The sequence below is a fragment of the Vombatus ursinus genome, unplaced genomic scaffold (genome assembly GCF_900497805.2).
Source record: "Vombatus ursinus unplaced genomic scaffold, bare-nosed wombat genome assembly UNPS02014798.1, whole genome shotgun sequence".
In the NCBI taxonomy this organism is placed as follows: Eukaryota; Metazoa; Chordata; class Mammalia; order Diprotodontia; family Vombatidae; genus Vombatus; species Vombatus ursinus.
In genome coordinates, this window is record NW_020954576.1 from 7,129,427 (window position 1) to 7,153,753 (window position 24,327).

At 39.7% G+C, this 24,327-nt stretch overlaps 1 protein-coding gene across 4 annotated transcripts in view; it reads left to right on the plus strand.

Moving 5' to 3' along the window:
• LOC114049941 (cancer-related nucleoside-triphosphatase-like) overlaps positions 1 to 19,989 on the plus strand; it is a 39,815-nt gene extending 19,826 nt beyond the window's left edge. The window contains exons 4-6 of one of the 4 annotated variants that reach the window (XM_027871422.1): positions 6,558 to 6,767; positions 16,919 to 17,028; positions 19,904 to 19,989. In XM_027871422.1, the coding sequence (XP_027727223.1) occupies positions 6,558 to 6,767; positions 16,919 to 16,987 (279 nt within the window). In that variant the 3' untranslated portion in view covers positions 16,988 to 17,028; positions 19,904 to 19,989. Of the gene's footprint in view, positions 1 to 6,557; positions 6,768 to 16,918; positions 17,556 to 19,903 lie in introns of those variants that run through there. The other 3 variants (XM_027871419.1, XM_027871418.1, XM_027871420.1) reach the window with 3 other exon arrangements.
• The last annotated feature ends 4,338 nt before the right edge of the window (positions 19,990 to 24,327 follow it).

Sequence of the window (24,327 nt, forward strand, 5' to 3'; positions counted from 1 at the left end):
TAGATAGATAGATAGATAGATAGATAGATAGATAGATAGATAGATAGATAGATAGACAGACAGACAGACAGACAGACAGATAGTCAGATATTCATAGCATGATTTTTTTTGTGGTAGGACGCTTGCATCTTTTGCCTCAATTCTTACTTAGCTTATGCCTACTGAGTGGGTGTTGTCTCAGACAAACTGAGATCTGAGAGAGACCTAGTTTAGAAAGGCCAAAATTGGGGCAGCTAGGTGGCTTAGTGGATAGAGCTCCAGCCTTGGAGTCAGGAGTACCTGAGTTCAAATCTGGCCTCAGACCCTTGACACTTACTAGCTGTGTGACCCTGGGTAAGTTATTTAACCCCAGCTGCCTCACTAAAAGCAAAAAAAAAAAAGGCAAGGTCTCTACTAATGTATCCAGGGCCATCTCTAATCATCCAGTCTTCCTGACCTATGTTTTGCCACTGGACTCTGGAGGAGCATGTGAGGCTGGTGACTTTGCATAGCTCTGCCTCACTTAAATCCACTTCACTTGCAAGTCAAGACATCGCCCTCCTGGTGTCATTGGTCCTTTTTGAGAAGAAAGGATAAAACACAACAAATCCTCACCTTCTATGAGAAGGCATTTCTGGTTCCCTTCAATTCTAGTGCCTTTCCTTTGAGATTATTTCCAATTGTTGACATTAGCATTATGTTGCACATAGCATTTTGTGGCACATTGTTTCCTCCATTAGACTGTGTATGAACTCCTTGAGAGTGGGGACTCCTGTTTGCCTTTCTTTGAATTCTCAGGGTTTAGCACAGTGCTGGGCACATGGTAGACACCTTCTAAATACTTGTTGACTTAACTTAAAAGACCCAGAATAAGTTTTAAAGTGCTTTTAATGGGTCTTCTTTGCAGGATTTATGAGAAGATATGGACAAGAATAACATAGGATGGCTTGGTTATAATCTGCACTGGTGGAGGAATCAGTCAACAATCATTTATTTAAATACTTACTGTATGCACTGTTATGCTTAGGTGCTAGTGATACAAATAAAACAATTGCTCCTTGTAAGGATTTGTGTGTGTGTGTGTGTGTGTGTGTGTGTATGTCTATATATACATATGTATGGAAAATAACCTAAGTGTATGTGGGTGTGTGCCTGTGTGGGTGTGGGTGCATACACACATGTATACACACATACACACACACACACACACTACATAGTTCTCTAAACTACTTAGTACTTATTTTACATATATATGTATTTAAATATAAATATTATATATAAATATACATGTGTATGTGTGTATACACACGTGTATAGATGTGTTTACATAGATGTGTGTGTGTGTGTGTGTGTGCATGTATGTATGGAAAGTAAGCACTAAGTTTAGAGAGCTAGGTGGCACAGTGGATAGAGCTCTGGCCTTGGAGTCAGGAGTACCTGAGTTCAAATCTGGCCTCAGACACTGGCCTGAGACACTTACTAGCTGTGTGACCTTGGGCAAGTCATTTAACCCTGTTTGCCTCAGTTTCCTCATCTGTAAAATGAGTTGGACAAGGAAATGGCAAACCACTCCAGTATCTTTGCTAAGAAAACCCCAAATGGGGTTAAGAAGAGTTGGTCACGATTGAACAACAACAACAAAATTTAGGGAGGGCATTAGCTGCTGGAGAGAAGGATGGATCAGAAAAGGCTTCATGTAGAAAGTGGGTCTTGAGCTGTATCTTGAGAAAAGAGAAGAATTCTGTAAGATGAAAGATGAGGGGAGAATGCATTCCAGAAATGAGGGGCAGCCAGTGTAAAGACATGGAAACTGTAAGTTGAGTATTCTGTGTGAAGAACTAGGAGAAGGTCGGTTTAGGCTGGAGGGAGAATGCATTACAGTAAGCCTGGAAAGATAGGTTGAGTCTAGGGCTTTAAAAGCTAAACAGAGAAGTTTATATGGTATTCTAAAGGCAATAAATAGGAAGAGGCACTGGAGTTTATTAAGTAAGGGATTGACATGGTCATAGCCTCACTTAAAAGAAAAATCCCCAACATTTTAGCAATGATTATAAAGCATGGATTGTAACGGGTTGAGATTTGAGTCAGGAGCCTGTTGAAATAGATTAGGAAAGAGGTGATAGCATATTTTAGATCTAATCTAAAACCTTTGCATCAGATCTCAAATCCACGGATGTATCAAAGTATCATGTTTCCTCTCTTTTTGCTCCTTTACACAAATCTAGCGTCTGAACTGAACTGAATTAAGGTTTGCCTGAGAATCACTTAGCATTAGAATAGCTGTAGCATTAGCACCCCCATTTGAAATTCCTTCATGCCGCTGGTGCAGTGGAAGAGAACTCTTAAGTTTGAGTCAGATTCTACAGAATCATTCCCTCTCCCTGGGTCTCAGTTTCCTCATCTGGAAAATTAAGGACTTGGCCTAATTGACCCTTAAGGTCCCTTGTAACTCTAAAGATTTGATGATTTTAGGGGCAGCTAGGTTGCGCAGTGGATAGAGCACTGGCCCTAAAGTCAGGAGGACCTAAGTTCAAATGCAGCCTCAGACCAAACACTTGACACTTACTAGCTGTGTGACCCTGGACAAGTCACTTAACCCCAATTACCTAAAAAAAATTTTTTTGGATGATTTTATATTGTCAAGTAGGGAATGACAAATCATTTGGGGAAGAGAGATTCTTTAGTGTTGAAATGTTTGTGTGTAGGCTGGGGTAAATAGGATGTGAAGTTAATACTGTGCCATGATTGAAATTAAGGTAAACTGAGGCACAAAGTTCGGTGCATGTTCAATTTATTTGTAAGGCTAATAGTTAACAATGAAAAGGGTCCCTCAGCTCCCCAGCAAGCCAGAAGACCCCAAACCAGGGCAGAGAGATCATTTCTGTAGATAAAAGGAGAATTTAAAAAATAGAAAGCAGAATCATAGATGGAGAAATCAATATGATTGGTTACAAAGCTTGTAGCATCACAAGCGTGAGGAATAATATAATTGGCTGGAAATTGGGAATGAGAGGGACTAGCAGCAACCAGATAGTTTCACTGTTTCAGTCTACTGGCAAGGACAGGTTAGCAATAGTGGACCAGACTACCTTGGATAACAGACCAGACTCCCTGGTGTCCACCTGCATCCTTCAAGGATAACAGATTTCTTTGAGACAAGAATAAAGCCGTGATTAGCAGGAGAACTGAACTTCTGAACTTAACTCAGAGACAATGAGTGATTTACAAGAAAGGTGAATTTCCAAACTTAACTCTGAGACACATGAAACATGACTTAGGCAGTTAAAAAACACTGGTGGTAATACAGAATGAAATCTGTAACAAAATAGAATCAGTTACAAAAATGGAGATAATATCAATTTAATTTTCTTAACTGTGATGATGATGACTAGGAGCTGACATTTACATAACACTTTAATGTTTGCAAAAGCACTTGACAAGCATTTTCTTATTCATTTCTCACAACTGCCCTGTGAAGTAGGTACTGTTTTTATTCCCATTCTACAGATAAGTAAACTGAGGTTGGAAGATGTTAACTGATTTGCCCAAGTGTTTGAGGTGGGATTGGAAGCCAGCTCTTTGTGACTCCCAAGTCCAGTGTTCTCCTTGCTTTGCAGATTTCTTACTTGTCCCCAGTGCTGCAATTGTATTGCCATAGGGGCTTGGCCAAACCATACCAGTGTTGGTGAAAAGTGAGGAAGATAATTTGAAATAGCTGTAAAGGGCTTTTTTTTCCTGGGTAATTTAATCATTTTAGAATAATGCCAGCATTTTAATAAAAGGATGGTCATTGAGCTGTTTCTTAGATCAAAGACAGTCATGGTAGCAGGCTCACAGCTTCTGTGCCATTTTGGAAGAGGAGTGTTTGGGAAGGTGGCAATCAACTCTGGTCGGCTAAGAAGTTAATGAGTAACTGAATATTACAATGTGGTGCTAGACCTGAACTTAAATTATTTCATTTACTTCTAAGTTAGCCCTAGCCTTGGGCAATCTATTCAAAGAATTTATCCCCACCTGAGTAGAACCTAGTTAACTGCCCCACCTGGGTGAGGTCTGGAGAGAGGAGAAGGTTAGCTCAACTTTCCGAGACTGAGGTCTTGAAATGAGGATAAAAGAAAAAGGGGGAACTCTGAATCTCCCCAAATCATTGGTTATTAATAATCATTTCTCTCATTCCCCCATTTGATTCTGTTGAGCGGTGTGGCCTCTTCAATGAATCACTGACATACGGCAAACACTTCCTAAGGGGTTTCCAACTGTGGAACTTATGAAGAGAGACGATGCAAGGGGAAAAGGGAAAAATGGACAGATGCTTTGGCTGTCAAAGACTTTTAAAACTCTTTAGATGGGAAATGCTCTGTAAGTAAGCCTCAAGAACAGTTTTCAAAAACCCTTTGGCCGGCAAAAGTCTCTCTAGTTTACAAACACTGTTCTTCATCCAACATCAATTTGTTCAGCTATTTTCAATGAAGTAGACAGTTGTAATCTCTGTGGAGGGGCTAGACAACTAAGATCCAGGTGTGGGAAATAGAGTATGAGCACACCAATTAGCATAATGGCACTAATGGTGTCACAAACATATCTGCTAGTGTAAAATCAAGGGTGTCTATAAATGCTGAGTGATTGTAGAGTAAGAGAATGATCAGAGCCAGGTGGAGGTTGAAAGCTGTCGGAATCAGGAAAGACCTGGTTATCAATCCTGCCCTTAATATTTACTAGCTGTGAGACCATGGGCAAATCACTACCTCTCCTGTAGTGAATGAGCATAGTGACAGCTTCTATTTCTTGGATCTTTAGGGCTATATACATGTCAGCTAATATTCCTTGAAGCAATGAATTTTGTAGGAGGTGATGGACATAGATTGGCAGAAAGGATATTCCAGTGGTAGAGAGAACAAGCCTACCTACCTTCAGTGATCCTCATTCCTATGTATCTGGAAATCTTTTCACCACCCTTCCCCAGAGCAGCTGCTCAAGACATTAAGGGTGTATTCACAATTACAATTCAATTCAATTCAACAAATGTTTATTAAGCCTCTACTATGTGAAAGGCATTTTGTATAGTGCTGGAGACCAAGATTCAGTGGGAAATTAGATATAGATCTATGGAAATCAAGTTTAAAAGACCTGACAGTAGAGTCTTAATGGCTGATATTTCCTTTTCTTTTAAATGATGGAGATAATAAGGGGTAGCTAGTGGCACAGTGTTGGGGACCTGCAGTCAGGAAGACTCATCTTCTTTGAATTTAAATCTGGCCTCAGAGAGCTGTGTGACCCCGAGTAGGTCACTTAACCCTGTTTGCCTCAGTTTCCTCATCTGTAAAATGAGTTTCAGGAGGAAATGGCAAACCATTCCAGTGTCTCTGCCAAAAAAACCCCACATGGGGTCATGAGGAGTCAGACACAATTGAAATGACTGAACAATAATAAAAATGAACAGGGATAATAACATAATGCTTACCTCTCAGGGTTGTTGTGAGGAAAACACTTTCTAAATCTTAAAGTGCTACGGAAATGTGTCTTATTATTATTGTTAGTTTCCTTTAAGCCTCATGTTGATTTCTTTTAAGCTTTGGTCACTTAGACTTGTATTTGTTTTCTTTAAAAAAAATTTTTTTATTGACATCACCTTCATTTCAAATATATTTCTTCTTCCTTCCCCACCAGAGAGTTATCCATTGTAATAAAGAGTAAAAACAAGAGGAAGGAAAAGAAAGTTCAGCAAAACCAACCAACACACCAACTGAGTCTAATAGGCAATTTTCCACACCCATAGTATAATTCCCTTCTGCATATGGAGGAAGGAGGTTCATTTTTTTAATCTCTTCTTTAGGACCAAGTTTGGTCATTATAATTGTAGAGTTCAGTTTCCTTTTTTTTTTTTTTAAATTATTGCTCTTTCAGTTTTCATTGTAGTAGTTACTTGTGTATATTGTTTTCCTGGTTCTTATTACTTCCTTTATCAGTTCATATAAGTCTTCCCATGCTTCTCCGTGTTCTTCATACTCATTGTTTCTCTTGGCTAAGTAATACTCCATCATATTGATATACAATTTATTTAGGTGTTCTCCAATCCACAGGCGGCTACTTTGCTTCTAGTTCTTTGCTATTACAAGAAATGCTGTTAACAAATTTTGGAATCTTTCTCTCTATAACTTCCTTGAGGGCATATGCCCAGCGGTAGAGTTGTTGGGTCCTTTTTGTTTGCAGGAATGCAAACATAAAGTTTGGTCATTATTGGAGTAACTACAGTGATTAGCTAGTGGTGATGAAACAATTTTTGTCAAATATCAATTGTTTACCATTTGGGAAAGAAACACAGTTTTCTAGACAGCTCTAGAATCCTAGATTGCTTTAGCAGAGATAATTTATTAAATGTTTCTAGGTTCCCTAGATGAATTATTTGCTTCCCATGAGTGGTTAATATACAAAGGGGAGTTGACCTACTCCGGTATATTCACCAACTCAGACTCATACCTTATTGGTTGACTGGGATATCCAAGGAGGAAAGAAGAATTCCTCCAGTTTACACATTTGGGGCTTTGGTGTCAGATCTAATATGTCTTTAAAATTCACAGGCAGATGCTGGTCCCAGCTCTGGGAAGAGGGTGTGTATCGTTGATGAGATTGGGAAAATGGAACTCTTTAGTCAGACTTTCATTCACGCTGTGCGTCAGACTCTCTCCAGCCCAGGGACTGTGATCCTTGGCACGATACCCATCCCTAAAGGAAAGCCATTGACACTAGTGGAAGAAATAAGAAACAGAAATGATGTTAAGGTGTTCCATGTAAGTATAAATAATTCTCTGTTGTCTCAATTGTGTAAGGAGAGAATGACCCTAACGGCACGGAGTCCAAAAATAATTTGTATCAACCTTGGGAGTGCCTTTTTACACTTAAAACTTAATATGGGTGTGTCTGACTTTCTGGGAATTCATAACATTTCAAATCAAATCATGGGGCTACATCATGAAGATCAGACCAGAGTCAGGACAAGTTGGAACTCTCCCCGAAGTTTCTCATCCTGCTTATTGCCTGTATGCCCTCCTTACCTCTGCCCCTTGGAATATTTAATTTTTTTCAAAATTCAACTCAGATGTCACCTTCTACATGAGGCTATTTCTGATTCCTTCAAGCTGCTAGTGTCTCTCTAAAGCTATCTTCTGTTTATTTTTTACACACATAAATGTATGCATGTTGTTTCATCCTAAAGAATATAAGCTTCTTGAGAATAAGGACTGTTTCATTTATGTCTTTGTATTTTCAGTGCCTAGCACATCATAGGTGTTTTATAAATGCATGGTGATTAACTAATAGCTCCTAGTGTTGAAAACAGTGTGCTATAACAGAAAGACTGATAGACTCAGTGTCAGGAGAGACCCAGGTTCCACAGTTATCATTGTTCCATCATTTCAGTTGTGTCTGACTCTTCATGAGCCCATATGGGGTTTTCCTGGCAGAGATGCTGGAATGGTTTGCCATTTCCTTCTCCAGCTCACTTCACAGATGAGAAAACTAAGGCAAACAGGGTTAAGTGACTTGCCCAGGTCACACAGCTAGTAAGTATCTGAGGCTGGATTTGAACTCAGGAAGGATTTGACTCCAGGCCCAGTGTGCTATCCACTGAACCACCTAGCTGCCCCACAGGTTCCACAGGACCCCTACCAATTATAAATCTTTCATTTCTTCTTATCTCACTTCTACTGGAGATGACCCATTGATTATCAAAGGTTATTCCAGCAGACTGCCACCACTGGTAGCTTCTACTGAGCTCTAGAGGTCATGAGAATGGGCCTTGCATGATCTTTTATTAGTTGACTGGCCAAGTTAAATTTGAAGAGGGGCATTACCAGAAGACTGCAAGCTGCTGAATTTTTTCAGCTGCGTCAACTCACAAAACTCTACTGGGCTGTAGAGAAATGTGATCAACATGCGTGTCTCCCCCACGTTGATAAAATCATGGGTCCCTGAAGCGTGGAATTATCTTGTGTTCTCCCATCTCTCTTTCTTTGTTTGGTCTCCCTTCTTTCTCCCTTATTCTATTTCCTTTTCCATTCCTAGTTGGTGGTAGTACTTAGAGCTGACTGCTATGAGATAGTGATGAAGATTCAAGTTGACTATTTAATCAGCCTGCTTGAAGTCATCAGGCACAATGGTAGCTGCAGTCAGTATGACCACGGAGCCAGCTGTTAACACTCAAGGTTTCCTGAAGTCATGAAAGCACCGAAGAGCCATGAAGACTTCGTTAGGCCAGCCTGGGAAGGGGGAGCAATCTTGGTGAACATACTTAAATGCTCAACTTATTTTCCAAGAACAACAGGATTTCAAATTATGTTTTCTTTCTAAAGTTTTAGAGAGCTCAGACACTCACTGCTCTTTCTCTTATGGGGCCTCCTAGATAAGGAGTTTTCTGTGATGAATATAGTGTTTCTAAGGAGATAGGCAGCAGAATATGATTGGTCATAAAGACAGATTAAGTTATCGGAAGGTCAGTAGGTACAAATTCCGAGTCTGGAAGCCTTGAGAACTGCCAGTGTTAGAGCATGAAACAGAAGTGGATAAACTAATCTAATCGGGAGGGCCTAACAGATCAGGCAAATGGGGGTGGTCAGTTGACTTTTAAGTCTAGAAGTTAAGGTTCCGTTAAGATAATGCCAACATTTTCCTCTCTCTAGGATAGAAATTAAGATACTACCAACATTTTTACCTTCTAGGATTAGAAATGAAGACAATAGCAACATTTTCTCCTCTCTAGGATTAGAATTAAGACAAATCCTACATTTTTCCCTCTCTGTGATTAGAAATTAGTCTGACTAGCCCTGTGTTGTTAAGTATGTAATAGAAAGGCTCTGTTTTCTCCAAGTATTCGTGGCCTTCTTACATTCCTTTGGGGTCTGTGTATGTTTCCTTGTAACCAGATTGAAAACAAGTTATATAAACATGTGACAAGTATTGATTATGTCCCTGTCGTGTGCTTGGCCCTGTGCTAGGTGATACAAATGCAATGAATTAAAAAATCTGGACTTGTAAGGTGTTTATATTATAATTGGGGAGAACAACAAGTACATATATGAGTGTAAAGAGAATAAAGGTAAATAGACTATATTAAAAATAGTTGAAGATAAGGTAATTTGGGAGGAAGGGCACTGGCAGTTGAGAATTCAGGAAAGGTATCATGTAAAAGGTACTGCTTGAGTTGCATTTTTTTTTTTTTTTTGTGGTGAGGCAGTTGGGGTTAAGTGACTTGCTCAGGTTCACACAGTTAGTAAGTATCAAGTGTCTGAGGCCGAATTTGAACTCATGTCCTCCTGACTCCAGATCCAGTGCTCTATTCACTGCACCACCTAGCTGGCTCAAGTTGCATCTTTTGATCCTCACAACAACCCTGTGAGGTTAGTGTCGTTATCATTTTAAGGTGAGGAAACTGAAGCTGAAAGAGATTAAGTGACTTACCTAGTACTCTACTACACCACCACGGTGCCTCAGTCATGAAATGTTAGAACTGGAATGGACCCTGGAATGAGAGCATCAAACAAAAGTTAGAAAGAAAAAGTTATTTTGGATCCTGACTTTTTCATCAGTGTGATGTGTTTGCAAGTTATCCCTTCCTTTTTTGATTCGTCTGCATATTTGATGAGCATACCATCTGTGATCAAATGTACAGTGCTTTTGCAAACCTCAAAGAGTCATGTAAATGTTAGCTGTTTATTATTATTATTTATTATTATTATCATTAATACTTTTATCTAAGTCATCAATAAAAATTAAAATGTTAAAATAATACAGGGCCAAGCACAAAATTCCCTTGATTTTTCCACTGGATACCTGTCACTGTCGCATCCAAGTAACTCTGAGTCCTTCCAATTATTTTACAATTTAAATATCTCTCCACTTTCTCCACAAGAATTGTTATCAAACATTTTGCTAAAATCTACATACATGTGTCAACAACCTTCTCCTCATCTCCTCATTTAGTAATCCTGTCAGGAAAAGAAAGAAGGTTAGTCTGGGGTGAGCTGTTCTTGTTGAAACCATGGAGACCCTTAGTCATCACCATCTCCCCTTTCTAAGTGCTCACTAACTGGACCCTTAATGCATCCAAGTCAAGCTCATCATCCTACCATTTGTAGGCTTTCTTCTTTTCCCTTTTGATACAATCAAGGTAACTCTCTCATTTCTCCATGATCTTTTCAATGTTACTGGCAAGCACTTTGCCGTCCTATCCATCTGCCAGTTCTTTCAGTCCTCAACGATGGAACTCATCTGGGCCAGGCGATTTGGGTTCGTCAAGGGCAGGTTGGTGCTGTCTTACTGTCTCCTCATTTATCTTGAGTAGTAACTCCCTCTTAATCATTCTCTTCTCTTCTATCTAGTGCAAAGGTCATTGTCCTTGGAAGTTAAAAAAAAAAAGAAACAAGATAATTGAGCTGCTCTCTACCTTCTGTCTTTTTGCAGTTATCATCATCCCATCCACCCTAAGCAAAGATGCTATCTATCTTTGATCCTTTCTGGCTTAGTGCACAGAGAACTGTACTTACAGCCAGGAAGACCTTGGTTCAAGTCCTGCTTTTAATATGTACTAGCTGTGTGACCTTTGGCAAGTCACCTCTAGTGTAGGTCAATGGTGTCGAGCTCAAAATAGTAATGGAGAGCATACATAAGGATCCCTTTGGGTCACATATTGACTTAGAAAACCTCAAATTAACATTTATGTTTTGTTGTTTTTTAAAAATTTATTTTATTAAACATTTCCCAATTACATCTTAATGTTTTGGGCCATACTCGGCGGAGTTTTGTGGCACAGGCCTCCTCTGCTTTAGGCAACTTTTTAAGGCTATAAATTCCAGGGAAGCTACAGAGGGGATTTCCTCATCTGGGAGTTCCTGTATTCATGAAATCACAGATCTAGTCCCAATCTCTATCCCTAGACCTAAAATAAACCCATTTTTGTTGTCTTTAGCTTCTGTTACCACCTTTAGCTCATTCTAAGCTTTGACATTCCTATCATTCTTTTTCACAAGGAGCATGTCACACTCTTATAGTCATTCTCTGTTACCTGGCCATTCTTCCAGGATCTGCACATTTCTTTTTACAATCTAAGATGATTGGGGCAGCTAGGTGGTGCAGTGGATAGAGCTCTGCCTTGGAGTCAGGAGGTCAAATCCGAACTTAGACACTTGACACTTACTAGTTGTATGACTCTGAGCAAGTCACTTAACCCTGACTGCCTAACCAAAAAGCAAAAAAAAATAAAATAAAATCTAAGATGGTTGAGGAGTTCCCTGTGTAGCCACATCACTGTTTCTCATCACAAATCCCATTTTTCATCTTCATTGGAATTGTTTTCCTCTATGTTGAGCATCTCTCATTCTTCCTAGATTGGCTTTCCCTTGGTTGTACTTTAGCATCCCTTTGAAAGAGCTAAGTCAATAAGCATTTATCAAGGGCCTACTATGTGTCAGATACTTTGGTAAGGCCTGGGGGATACAAAGAAAGGCAAAAAACAGCCCCCTGCTCTCCAGGAGCTCACAGTCTAATGAGAGAGACAATAAACAGACAACTATGTACAAATATATAGATATAGATAGATACATGGATGGATGGATAGATAGATAGATAAAGGGGAGATAATCTCAGAGAGAAGGCACTAAGGTTAAGGGAGATGGAAAAGGCTTCTTGCAGAAGGTGGGACGTAAGCTGAGTGTTAAAGGAAGTCAGGGAAGCCAAGAGGTAGAGGTATGAGAGGAGTTCTAGGCATGGAATCATTCCCAGCATTATGTAATTTCCAAATTTATTATTACTTATTGACCTTTATTTTTTTTTTAAAGTATTTATTGGAAGGGGTAGCTAGATGGTGCAGTGGATAAAGCTCAGGCCTTGAAATCAGGAGGACCTGAGTTCAAATCCAGCCTCAGATACTTGACACTTACTAGCTGTGTGACTCTGGGCAAGTCACTTAACCCCAATTGCCTCACCAAAAACAAACAAACAAACAAAAAAGTATTTATTGGAGTAGAGGGGGAAATCTATTAAGAATCTTTGGAAATAATTTTTTCTAGTCTTTTTTGGTTCCTTAGCTAGATCCCAGTCAGTAAGAGTCCTCTGAATCTAGTTTTAGAAATATAATAACAATAGCAACGACAATAGTTAGGATAATAATGTTATCTTTGTGATATAATATATGTAATATATAATTATATGCTATAATAGTTATGATAATGATAACTGACATTTATATAGTGCTTACTATGTGTCAGGAAGCCAGATGGTTTAGTGGATAGAGCTCAGATCCAACTTCAGATGCTAGCTATATGATCCTGAGCAGGTCACTTGCCCTCTGCCTTAATTCACTGGAGAAGGAAATGGCCAACCACTTCAGTATCTTTTACCAAGAAAACCCGACATGGAGTCACAAAGAATCAGACACAACTAAATGATTAAACAGCAACAACAATGTGTCAGACACTGTGTTAAGCACTTTACTATTTTCTCATTTATTGTCCCCAAAATAACCCTGGGATTTAGGTGCCACTGTTATCCTCCTTTTACAGGTGAGAAAACTGAGGTTAAGTGATTTGCTCAGGTTCATACAGCCAGTAAGTGTCTAAGACCAGAGTTGAACTCAGATCTTCCTGACTCTAGGCCCAGTGTTGTATCCAGTGTGCCACCTGGCTACTCAGTATATTTCCAGGTTGCCTAGAGATAATTTTTAATGGTCCAGTATGGAATCTACTTAATGTAATTATCTTAGAAAATGGTTATTTGGTTCTAGTAGTCAATTAATTTAAAGAAAAAAGATGCCTTTCTTAAGAAAGAACATATATATATATATAAATACATATATACACATGTATATGTATACACACATGTATGTATGTATTAGATTTACATTTTTTGGTAACTAACTGGTTGAGGTGTTCTTAGCTGTGGCTCATGATTCTCCCCACACATTTATCTATCCATCTACCTGAAAGTCTTTCAAGAAACATTAATTATTCATTGATGCTTTGTGCTTTTGCCCATTACTTGTCCATATTAGTGTCCTCATCTGTAAACTCAGGGAGTTGGGCTACATGGTCACTGAAGAAATATGATTTATCCCTGAGAAGTTGGTCTTATTATTAGGAAAATGAGGCATAGAGAGGTAACTTGTCCAGAGTCACCTAGCTCATGAATGTCTGAGTCTAGATTTGAACTCATATCTTTCTAACTCCAGGTCTAGCATTGTGCCATCTAGTTGTGATTAATCAATCCTATTCTATGCCCCGCCCCCCACACTGTGCCAGACTCTGTGATTTATAATTATAAAGAATGAGATAATAATAACTCTAAAAGAGCTTTGCATTTTATCACGGGGACAACATAAACAGATAATAAGCATATCCAGAAAAAAAAAAACTGACTTCAGAGCCAAGAAAAACTGTGTTTAGATCCAGGCTCTGGGCAAATCCTGTAAGCTCTCAGTGCCCTGGCCAATTCTCCAAGACTCTTAAGTTGAAGAGAAGGTCCCAACCAACACTGGCGATGGAGTGTCCTTCTCCAGAAGTCCTTCATGCTATGAAATCACTATCCTTATCCCTAATTACGCTTAGGGAAATAACACTCTCCCAACCCCCTTGTTAATTTGCGGTTATCTCATGTGTTTTTCACTCAATTTATATTAAGTCACATTTATTCTGAGCAATATTAGAGCTGCCCAATACAAAGTCATTCAAGTCTGATGGCCAAGGAGATTTTGATGTATTTGCATCAATGATATCAGTGGCTATGTTGTGGAAAAAACAAAACCTTTTGATCATCATCTGTGGAGGGGATCCCAATATCTCAGAGACTGTAACAGTGGAGAGCCAGCTCTGGGAAGCCTGAACCCAGCAACAGACTCAGTTGTCTGAGAACCAACTTAGCCATGTTGGAAATATTAAAGGAATAATAATCATAGCTGATGTATGATGGCCTTTTGGGGATTATAAATGTCCTTTAAATGATCCTATTTGGTCCTCACAATAATACTCTGAGGTCAGAAATATTTTACAGATGAGGAAACTGAGCCTAAGAAGGGAAATGACTTGCCCATGGTTGCATAAGAGGCAGAAGTGTGTTGTAAATCCCAGACATCCATTTCCAATTTATTATGCCACACTGACTCTTTAATTATGTATCCTCATTCCCTGGGGCATCATCCATGTGACAGAGAAAGAAGTCATAGCTGGCATTCCTTCTGGCTGTTTTTTGCCCTTAGGAATCTATAGCTGACCCTTTGCGTTGGAAGAAAGTGTGCCCACATCCCTTTCTGTCCTTCTTTTTAGTTTCTGTCTCTACCTTCTTCACCTGTTTTCCTCCTGTCTGTTTCCTCAGACCTTTTCTGTCTTGTGTTTCTTAAGAGAATGGAGTGTAAGGATTCCCATGTCATGAATGCCCCCTCACCCCATATGTTGTGAGGTTGGTCTCTGTCCCTTACTGAGACATTATACACTGTCTACAGCTGATTAATGTTTTCTTGAGATGGAATTTTTCCTTTGAAAAGTCATCCTTTGCATCTTGAAGTCAGAATATTTTTGAATCCCCTTGGTGTTATTAGAACAGAGGAAGTGAGGCTTGTCTCAGCCCACACAAGAAGCCAGCGGGGATGCGTGAAAATGGCGAGCCTGGTCTTATTTCAGTTCAGAACCCAGGACAGCAAACCCCAGGGAAGTGACCACATCCTCATGTTGTACTATACCAGGGCTTTAGTGTAGTCACTACCACATTGACTGGGCCTTGATAGTCTTTTTGCTTTATCGGAATATTTGTTGTAATAAGATTTGAGCCATAAATCTAAAAGAGTGAATGACAGGCTTTCTGTAAGCATATTGATTTTTGTCAGGGCATGGAGTATATTCAGTGCTTTGAGCATCCCTGAGGCCTTTCTGATTCTAAATTTTAAAACCTGTTTTCTTCTACAAAGATCAGGTGTCCTCACCCTTTAGGTTTTATAAATCCCAAAGATGTCCTTAGCCACTGCAGAAGTTAAATGTGTTTTTCATGGAAGCATCTCACAAATTCTCGAGAACTATATCAAATGTCTCACACTGTTTGCCATCATTTGTATAGTAATCCCGATAGCACTTTGTGACATTCTTTGACACTCAACCATTAATCTAACAGTTATTATTACATACCTTCTCTGTGAATTGCATTGCTCTAGGTTCTGGAAGAAATAGGAAAAAAAAAACCCCAACAGTATGGTATATAGTGTGATGGACTTGGAGTTAGGAAGGCCTGGGTACAAATTATACTTCTCTGCCACTTAATACCTGTATGATAGTGAACAAACCATATAACCTCTTACTCATCTGTCAAATGGGAATGGTAATAATAGCCATATACTTGTACAACCTAAAAATCCAGTGTGGCATAGTGGATAGAATGCTGAGCTTGTAGTCAGGAAAACGTCCTTTCCAGTCTTCTTACACCATGCACTGTGCCAACCACTGAAACTGGTTTCTTGCCATTCCCCCCACAATACACTGCATTGCCATATTCCTTGTATTTTCACTGACTGTTCTCCAAGCCTAGAGTTTTCTTCTTCCTCTTACTGTGGCTTCTGTGGCTTCCTTGAAGTCTCAGATAAAATGCCACCTTCTAGAGGAAGGCCATCCCAATCCCTCTTAATTCTACTGCCCTAGAGATTATCTCCAGTTTATATTTGTATGTAGTTGTTTGCATGTTATCTCCTCTGTTAGATTGTTAGCTCCTTGAGGGCAGGGACTGGTTTTCTTGTCTGTTTCCCCCCCCAACACTTAGCACAATGCCTGGCATGTGGTGGATGTTTAATCAATTTTGTTGGCTTGACTTGAAGACTCCCTTCAGACCTTACCTCTGACACCAGCCATGTGACCATGGTCGCATCATTTCAGACAACTCCATAGGAGTTACATACCCAGCCACAGATAGGTTGGGCTCTACTGGTAAGGCAAGTTGCTATGTTGGAGAGATGAAATTACAGAGATTCCAATACTGTCTACCTCAGGGTTGTTGTGAGGCCCAAATGAGACCATGTTTGCAAAGTGTCTTTATAGATTCAAATGTTATATAAATATCATCTACAAATTATGATTGTTACAGAATTAAATCAAATATAGTGCCTTCCCTGAGGAGCCTTGTAAAGCCTAAGAGGATCATAGCCTTGGAGCAGAAAGAGATCTTAGAAAACCTCTAATCCAACTTTTTGATTTTATAGATGAAGAAAACAAGAATTAGGAAGGCTGAGTGAATTACCCATGATCACACATGCAGGATCAGAACCCAGTACCTCTGGCTCCAGAACCAGGACTCTTTCCACTGTACCATGTTACCTCTTAGATAAATGCTGTCTTAGAGGGTTCTCTGCTTGTTTCTTATAAGTTTTTCTCCCTGTGCAAAGTATAGTCTTCTTGAAAAAGCTCATATCCTTAAGCCCATTGCATGATTGCTATTGGTTAGTTCTTTTTCAGTCGTGTTCAACTCTTTGTGATCCCATTTGGTGTTTTCTTGGCAAAGATACTGGAGTGGTTTGCCATTTCCTTCTCTAGCTCATTTTACAGATGAGGAAACTGAGGCAAGCAGGGTTAAGTGACTTGCCCAGGGTCACACAGCTAGTAAGTGTCTGAGGCAGGATTTGAACTCAGGAGGATAAGTCTTCCTGACTCCAGGCCTATCTACTATACCATCTAGCTGCCCCCAACAGAGCACATAGTAGGCACATAATAAATATTGATTGATTTGCAAGTGTTGATGCTGAGAACAGACATAAGTATCTTCAAAGTGATCTGTTCTTAAGTGGAATATACAATATGTCCTTTTTCCCAGTGAAGTTTTGGGTGCCTTCAGATAGCATATTATCCATCGGGGGGAGTAAAGGGAATAATGAAGAAAAGCCTGGTGTCTGGCCTTATTGGTCTTTTTTCTTTTTTCCTCACAGGTTACAAAGGAAAACAGAGATAGCCTTTTGCAAGAAATCGTGGCAGTCGTGCAGAGCTGCCAAAAGTAAAGCTCATTTATGCCCCATGCTTTCGTGTCAGCTAAGTAGTGGTGTGTTTCAAGGGGTGTCTGATTGGTACTCAGCCCATTTGGCTTTTATGCTATCAGGTTTATGATAACTGAGTGCTTGAAACCTTTGTGGCTCCTCCAAAGGAGTCTTGACAGATGTTTTCCATAAAATGTTTAAAAGATCAAATTAGACTTAATGCTGGATTGACTATACAAGATTAACAATCCATTATGGTTTATTTATGCTTAAAGCTTTCTGTTTATTTCTTCTTGCAGTCGTGTGCATGATTTGGGTTAATTATGAAATGAGAAATGGTTTGGAGAATATTAGATGGAATTTGTCCCATTGAAGTTTATAAATGTGTTCAGGGGAAGGGGGGGAAGAAGAGTTCACCACTTAATCAATTTTGCATGTCATGAAAATCAAATTCCGATCCAGGTGCATCATTAATCTCGTGTAACTTAATGTGGCATAAGGGTTTGATTTATTACTATTATTACTCCAAAACAAAATTGTTTAAAGTCCTTTCCCCATATTTTTGTTGTTGTTTGCTTATTTATCCTTTACAAATATTCAAATAAATTAAGCGGTCGAAAACAGGTGGAGACTCGTATTGAACATATTAAGTCTTTAAAAAATTTGGAATTCTCAGATGCACTCATAGAGAGATAGTGTCATTCAAGAGACTGGGTAATAGGGCTGGAAACTCAGGCCTTTTGAATTCTAATTGTAGCTATGCCATCCTTTGGCTGTGTCATATTTGACATGTTGCTTGACCTCTCTGTGTCTTATTTTCTCATCCGTAAAAGGAAGGAAAGAGATAAGAAAGATTGTCATCTTGAGATTATAATAAGGAATGGTTATAAAAATGATAAAGCTGATTAGTGGTTGAAATTGCACAAAGCACTTTTCTCACAACAAAACCTGTGAGATAGGTATTATAAATATTGTTTGTTTGTTTTTTTCTGATTTATAGATGAGTGGTTTCAGGCTAGAAAGATTCATTGACTTAGCCAGGGCCACAGAGCTCCTAAGGTCCAGAGCCAGAATTTGAACCCAGTCCTTAGTTGAATCTAAACCTAGTATTCCTTCAGCTATTTCACACTCACTACCTTTATTGTATATAATATACAGAATGCCTTTAACAATGTTGTTAATACAAGTTACAGGCTTAGAATTCTAACCTAATTTGAAGATAAAGCTCACCATACATGTACATCTCAAAGGCATTTTTGTTCAATTCAACAAATATTTATTGAGGTCAGTCTAAGAAGCAGTTATATTAAGTATTCACCCTGGTACTTGATATATAGCAGTAATAATTACTGCTGTGCTAGATGCTTGATGTGGGGCAACTAGGTGGTAAAGTAGAGCACTGGGCTTGGAATCAGGATGACTCATCTTCATGAGTTCAAATATGGCCTCAGACATATACTAGCTGTGTGACCCTGGGAAAGTCATTTAACTCCGTGTGCCAGTTTCCTCATCTGTAAAATGAGTTGGAGAAGGAAATCACAAACCAATATCTTGGTTTGATAAAATATATTTATCCAATATCTTTGCCAAGAAAACACCAAATAGAGTCATGAAGAGTTGGACATGGTTGAACAATAAAGATGCTTAGAATATAAAAGAGAAAAAAAGAAACAATGTCTCTCCTCAAGGAGCTCATACTCTATTGGATACAAGGAGATGAATTAGTGGGTTAGTATGATAGTCCAAATGAGATGTAATGGGGCAGGAGTGAAGGGTACATTGCAGCCTTCTGCATCTGTGCCCTTCTGTCACATAGCCAGTCAGCATTGTGGGCATCCATCAATTGTACTAATGTTAAACTCCCCAGCATTTTTTTTTCTAATCTGTAATCACAGACTAAGGCTTAAAAGAGGAGACTGGAAATTAAATTAGTTCCCTTCAAAGGTCCCCACAAAACTACCAACATTTTTTGTAACATTGGGCATGCCCTTAGACTAATTCACTCAGTTGGACAACGAGCACTTATTAAGCACCTACCATGTGCCAGGCATTATGCTAAGGGATGAGTCAACAAAGACAAAGTAAAAACAGTACCTGCCCTCAAGAAGTTTACAGTCTAATGTGGAAGACACCATACAAGTGACTGTGCCTAGAAGATATATACAGTATAAATGGAAGGTAACCTCAGGGAAAGCACTAGTAGAGAGGGAAAATAGGAGGCAACTTGAAGAAAATGGGATTTGAGCTGTTTCTTGAAAGCCAAGGATGCTAGGAGGTGAAGGTGAGGAAGGAAAACCTTCCAGAGCTTGACAGTCAGCCAGTTCAAAGGCATGGAGGTGGGAAAGTGTGTGAGAAAGGGCTGATATGAAACCTGACTTTGGTTTGCCAACCCAGACCAGAACGGGGCCTTTGATTACAAGCCACTGTAGACCTAAATGTTTATAAAGGCTTTAGCGTGTGTAAAGGGACCTTTTCTCTCTCCTCACAACCTAATGCAAGTGTTGCTTTTAGACACTAAATAAGTTTGGACTTCACCAAAGGTCTACTCTAATATACGCTGCCATGGAGGTGACCCCTAAATTCTTACTGACAAGGCTTCCAAGCTGGAAAAGCTTAGGCTGAGACTAAGAAACAGACTCTAGCTGTCACCTAAGGATAAGATGAGCTAAGTTTGAAAAGGCTCAAAACACGAGGATTAATTACATATTGGTGAGTTTATTCGTGTGATCTGGGTCACTATTAGGGGAGAACAAATGGAGAAAATCTTCTATATTTAGAGAAGAACAAGCTTGATCCATGCTAAGAAGATAGCATGAGCTTAGCTGCAGTAGCCTCTTGGCTACAAACTAAGCCAAGTATGATTTACTTTGTACAAGGTCTTTTGCATCACTTTGAATTCATGCATCATTACTGGTAAGAATGCTTGTGTTCTCTTTCCAGGTCTGCATAGAACCATCCAAGTGGGCTCAACAATATTTTAGAAGTGCTCCATGTGCTTACCGTGTCATACCTACATAAGAGGAGATTAATTTTTAAATTTTAAAAATTTATAATAAAAAAAAGTTTTGTTGATCTTTTGGCTTTTACATTAAAGTCATTGACAGCTATCCCCTGCCCCTCAACAAACCTTCCCTTGTAACAAAGAAAAACCAACAGAGAGAGAAACTAATATTGTGTGCAACGTCTCACACCCATACTGCCCCTGTCCGCCATCTCCCCAAAGAAAGGAGCGTGGTACATCTCTTCTCCAGGGCCAAAGTTGGTCATTATAATTATATAGTGGAGAACACTAGATTTGAGCAGAAATTATTTTGTAGAATGGTGTAGGGTATGTTCAGGGAAGACTAGTACCTTTGGTGTAAAGGCTGCTGAGCCCCTTTTCAGGGCTGCTTTCCACCTTTGGTATCCATCTGTTCCACCTAACTCTCACCTGTGGCTCCAAGAAGCTGTGGCATGTGCAGCAGCCACACCCTAGTAAACCATTTTGGCAGGTGGGCTAAACCAGGTTGAGGGTAACTAAGAGGTCTCAAACCTGTTGGTGAGTTAGGGCCCAAGCATGTGAAGTCTTCCCCTGCTGGAATGACTTTACCAGCAGGATAGTTCATCATCTCTAAGGAGGCAGCATTTAATTCCATCAAAAATAAAGTACAAGCAAATCTTAAGAGAGATGCAAGATTGTTGGCTCAGTAAGAAAGCAGATGAAATTCAGTTTTATGCTGATAGTAACAATCCAAAGCACTTTTATGATGCCCTGAAGGCTATTGATGGGCCAAAAACCTATGGTGCATCTCAACTACTCAATGCTGTTGGAGTCATGCTGATTAGTGATAAGGACATGATCCTGGAGAGATGGGCTGAACACTTCCATAATGTTCTCAACAGACCATCATCAATAATGCTGAGGCCATTGACCATTAACCTCAGGTTGAAGTCAATCCCTCCCTCGCTGACGTTCCACCTGAAGAAGAGGTTTGGAATGCCGTTAGGCTCCTTTCCTGTGGTGAAGCACCTGGTACTGTTTCTATTCCAGCTGAGATTTACAAGGTGTGTGGGGCGGGGGGAGTGGGGTCCCTTGCTCATCCAAAAGCTGACTGAAATTTTCCAGGTTATACGGCAAGAGGAGGTTATCCCCCAGTAGTTCAAGTATGTCTCCATTGTCCATCTCTATAAAGGTAAAGGAAATAGATTGTCCTATGACAATCACAGTGGGGTCTCTCTCTTAGTCATTGCTGGCAAGATTCTTGCCACAGTCCTCCTTAATAGGGTGATCCTTCATCTGGAAGATGGTCATCTACCTGAGAGCCGTGGCTTCAGAAAGGGCCAAAGAACAGTCAATATGGTGTTTGCTGCCCAACAACTCCAGGACAAATTCCAGGAGCAGAACAGAGGTCTGTATACAATGTTTGTAGATCTGACCAAGGCCTTTGATACTGTCAGTCATGAGGGCTTATGGGAAATTATGTTACAATTTGGTTGTCAAGAGAAGTTCATCAGCATTGTGTGTCAATTTTATGATGGCATGCTTGCCTGGGTTCTGGTTAATGGACAGTGCCTTTGTGCTTTCCCAGTCACCAATGGAATGAAACAAGATTGTGTGCTTTCTCATATGCTATGTTGTCAAATGCCTTCAATGAGGACAAACACTATATCAAAGTCAGCTACCACACTGATGGTAAATTCTTCTATTTGGAAAGGCTACAAGCCATAATTTTCTGTTTGCAGATGATTGTGCACTCAATGCAACCTCTGAAGCTGAGATGCAACAAAGTACGGATCAGTTCTCTGCTGCTTGTGCTAATTTTGGCCTAACAGCACCAAGAAAACACTGGTGCTCAATCAGCCACCACCACACCATCCGTATGTGGAACCATCAGTTACAGCAAATGGAGAAGTTTTGAATGCTGTGGATAAGTTCACTTACCTTGGTAGTGTACTTTCCAGGGATGTACCCATTGATAATGAGGTTAACACAGCATTGCCAGAGCTAGCTCAGTGTTTGGGAGGCTCCAAAGGAAATTGTGGGAGAGAAGAGGTATTAGACTGACTACCAAACTGAAGGTCTACAGAGCCATTGTGCTGACCTCCTTGTATGCTTGTAAAACCTAGACAGTATACTAGTGCCATGCCAGGAAACTGAATTGCTTCCATTTGAATTGTCTTAGGAAGATTCTGAAGATCACCTGGCAGGATAAAATACCAGATACTGAGGTCCTTCCTAGAGCTAAACTGCCAAGCATTCAGACTCTGCTTCAGAGAATGCAATTCCAATGGGTTGGCCACGTTGTTCAAATGCACGATGTATACTTGCCAGAGGGACTATTTTATGAATAACTCACACAGGGCAGGCATTCACATGATGGTCAGAAGAAGCGATACAAGAACACTCTCAAGGTCTCTCTTAGCTTTGGGATTGATTGTGTGACACGGGAGACACTGGCACAGGGCTGCTCAGCATGGTGTGCCCACATCAGAGAAGGTGCTGTGCTCTATGAACAAAACAGAATTGAAGTAGCCCAAAAGAAGCGAGGGATGTGCAAATTTAGAGAATCCACCCCAAATGTTCACATGGACCATCTGTGCCTGACCTGTGGTAGACCGTTCCGAGCTCGTACTGGTCTGATCAGCTACAGTCAGATATGCTGTAACTTGAGTGTAGCATAGTGATGTCATTTTGGTCCTCTTCAAGAATGAAGGACAACAACTAACCAATTTTGTAGAACACCCCTATACAACACCTATTCTAGCATATCCCTAAACTAAGGCAACTTATAGTTAATGCATAGTTAATAGATGTTTTTTTTCCATAAGTGATCCACTTTCTATGTCTGCCACCGTAGAATTGATCATGGGAAATCAAGAGAGTGTCTCTGATCATGGATCTGCACTGTAAACCTACCTTAATCCAATTCCAGTGGTCCAAAAGGGTTGGGTATGACCAAGAAACAACCACTAGCCATGCTGTGCTGTTTCCCTCACCACCACTCACTCCCTCATCCTTCCCCTAGGGAAGTTTGTAAAAGCAGAAAGCAGGATCATGAACCTTTATTTAGATTCAAAATGCCTATAGAGCCCAGAAACCTAATAGGAATTTTCTGCTAGGTGGGAGAATAATTGAAATCCTTGTGCATTTAAAACCTTCATATTCAGCTTTCTATCTTTTTCATATCTCTTATCTATATAGATTTATATCTATCCTTCCTCTACTCAGAGATTTGGCTCTTATAAAAGGGAGAGAGAGAGAGAGAAAAAGAGAGAAAGAGAAGGGGGGGAAGGGAGAGCAATTCAGCAAAACAAGCATTGACTGAGCACAGTAGTATACCCAATGTTCATTACTTGTGGTTCCTCCCACCAAGAAGGAATGGAGATGCATTTCCTTAGCTCTTTGGGATATTTTCTTTTTCTTTCTTTTCCTTACAGTTTGGCTGTTGTCTAAAATGACTCTTTAATGTTTTTCAGCCAGTTGCCTTTGTCAGTTAACTGGGTTGGAGGGGTGGGACGACCCTTTCTTCAAATTAGGTAAAGTAGCTTGTTTTTTCCAGACTTGTATCTGGGTGAAGAAAATTCTAGTAAATGTTGAGAGGCCTCCTTGAGCTTTTGATTAAAAAAAAAAATGTTTTATGAAAGCACTTGGTTTCCTTATTAAGGTCTCTTCCATGGGGGGGTGGGGCTTAATGAAAAAAATGTGTTATCAAATCAGTTAGTTGGCATTTAGCAGATGGGGTGAGAGCAACACAGAAATTACAACCATTCATCAGATGCAGAATTCATTAAAAAAGAAAATTCAAATGTGGGTTTGTAACACACCACTTGGTTTGAAGAAGGGTTTTTCCAGAAAAAAATTGGGTTTGGGTGGGGCTGGTGGGACTTGAGTAGAACTGATGTCAGAGTTCCCTTCATATGCTTTGCCCTCCATCATAAACCAGTTTATACTCCTAGCCAAATAGCACTTTCCTGAGCAACATTTTTTAATTGTGCTTTTTTTTTTCTTTCCTTTGAGCTTTGGTTTAAGAGTAGAATGCTTAGGAAGATGACAAGCTTTTTTTTTTTTCTACAGAAACATGTAATGTATATATTGTAATGGCTTTGATCATGGAGACTGCAAAGGGATCTTTAGTCAAATCGCACTTAAAAGCCCTGGTATTTATTACACAGCAGTGTCATATAGCCACCTAAAACTGTGCTTAGCTCTAAAAACTAAGGATTAAAAAGAGCCAGTCCTTAGCATGATAAAGAAATGACTAAATTTGTTGGATTGTTAGGATTTTCTTTAGCAAAGTTCAGAATATTTTTAAATGTTAAAAGAAAAAAAAATAACCTCTCCTAATCTGCACAGTTTTAACGATGAAAACTTTATAATGTGGATT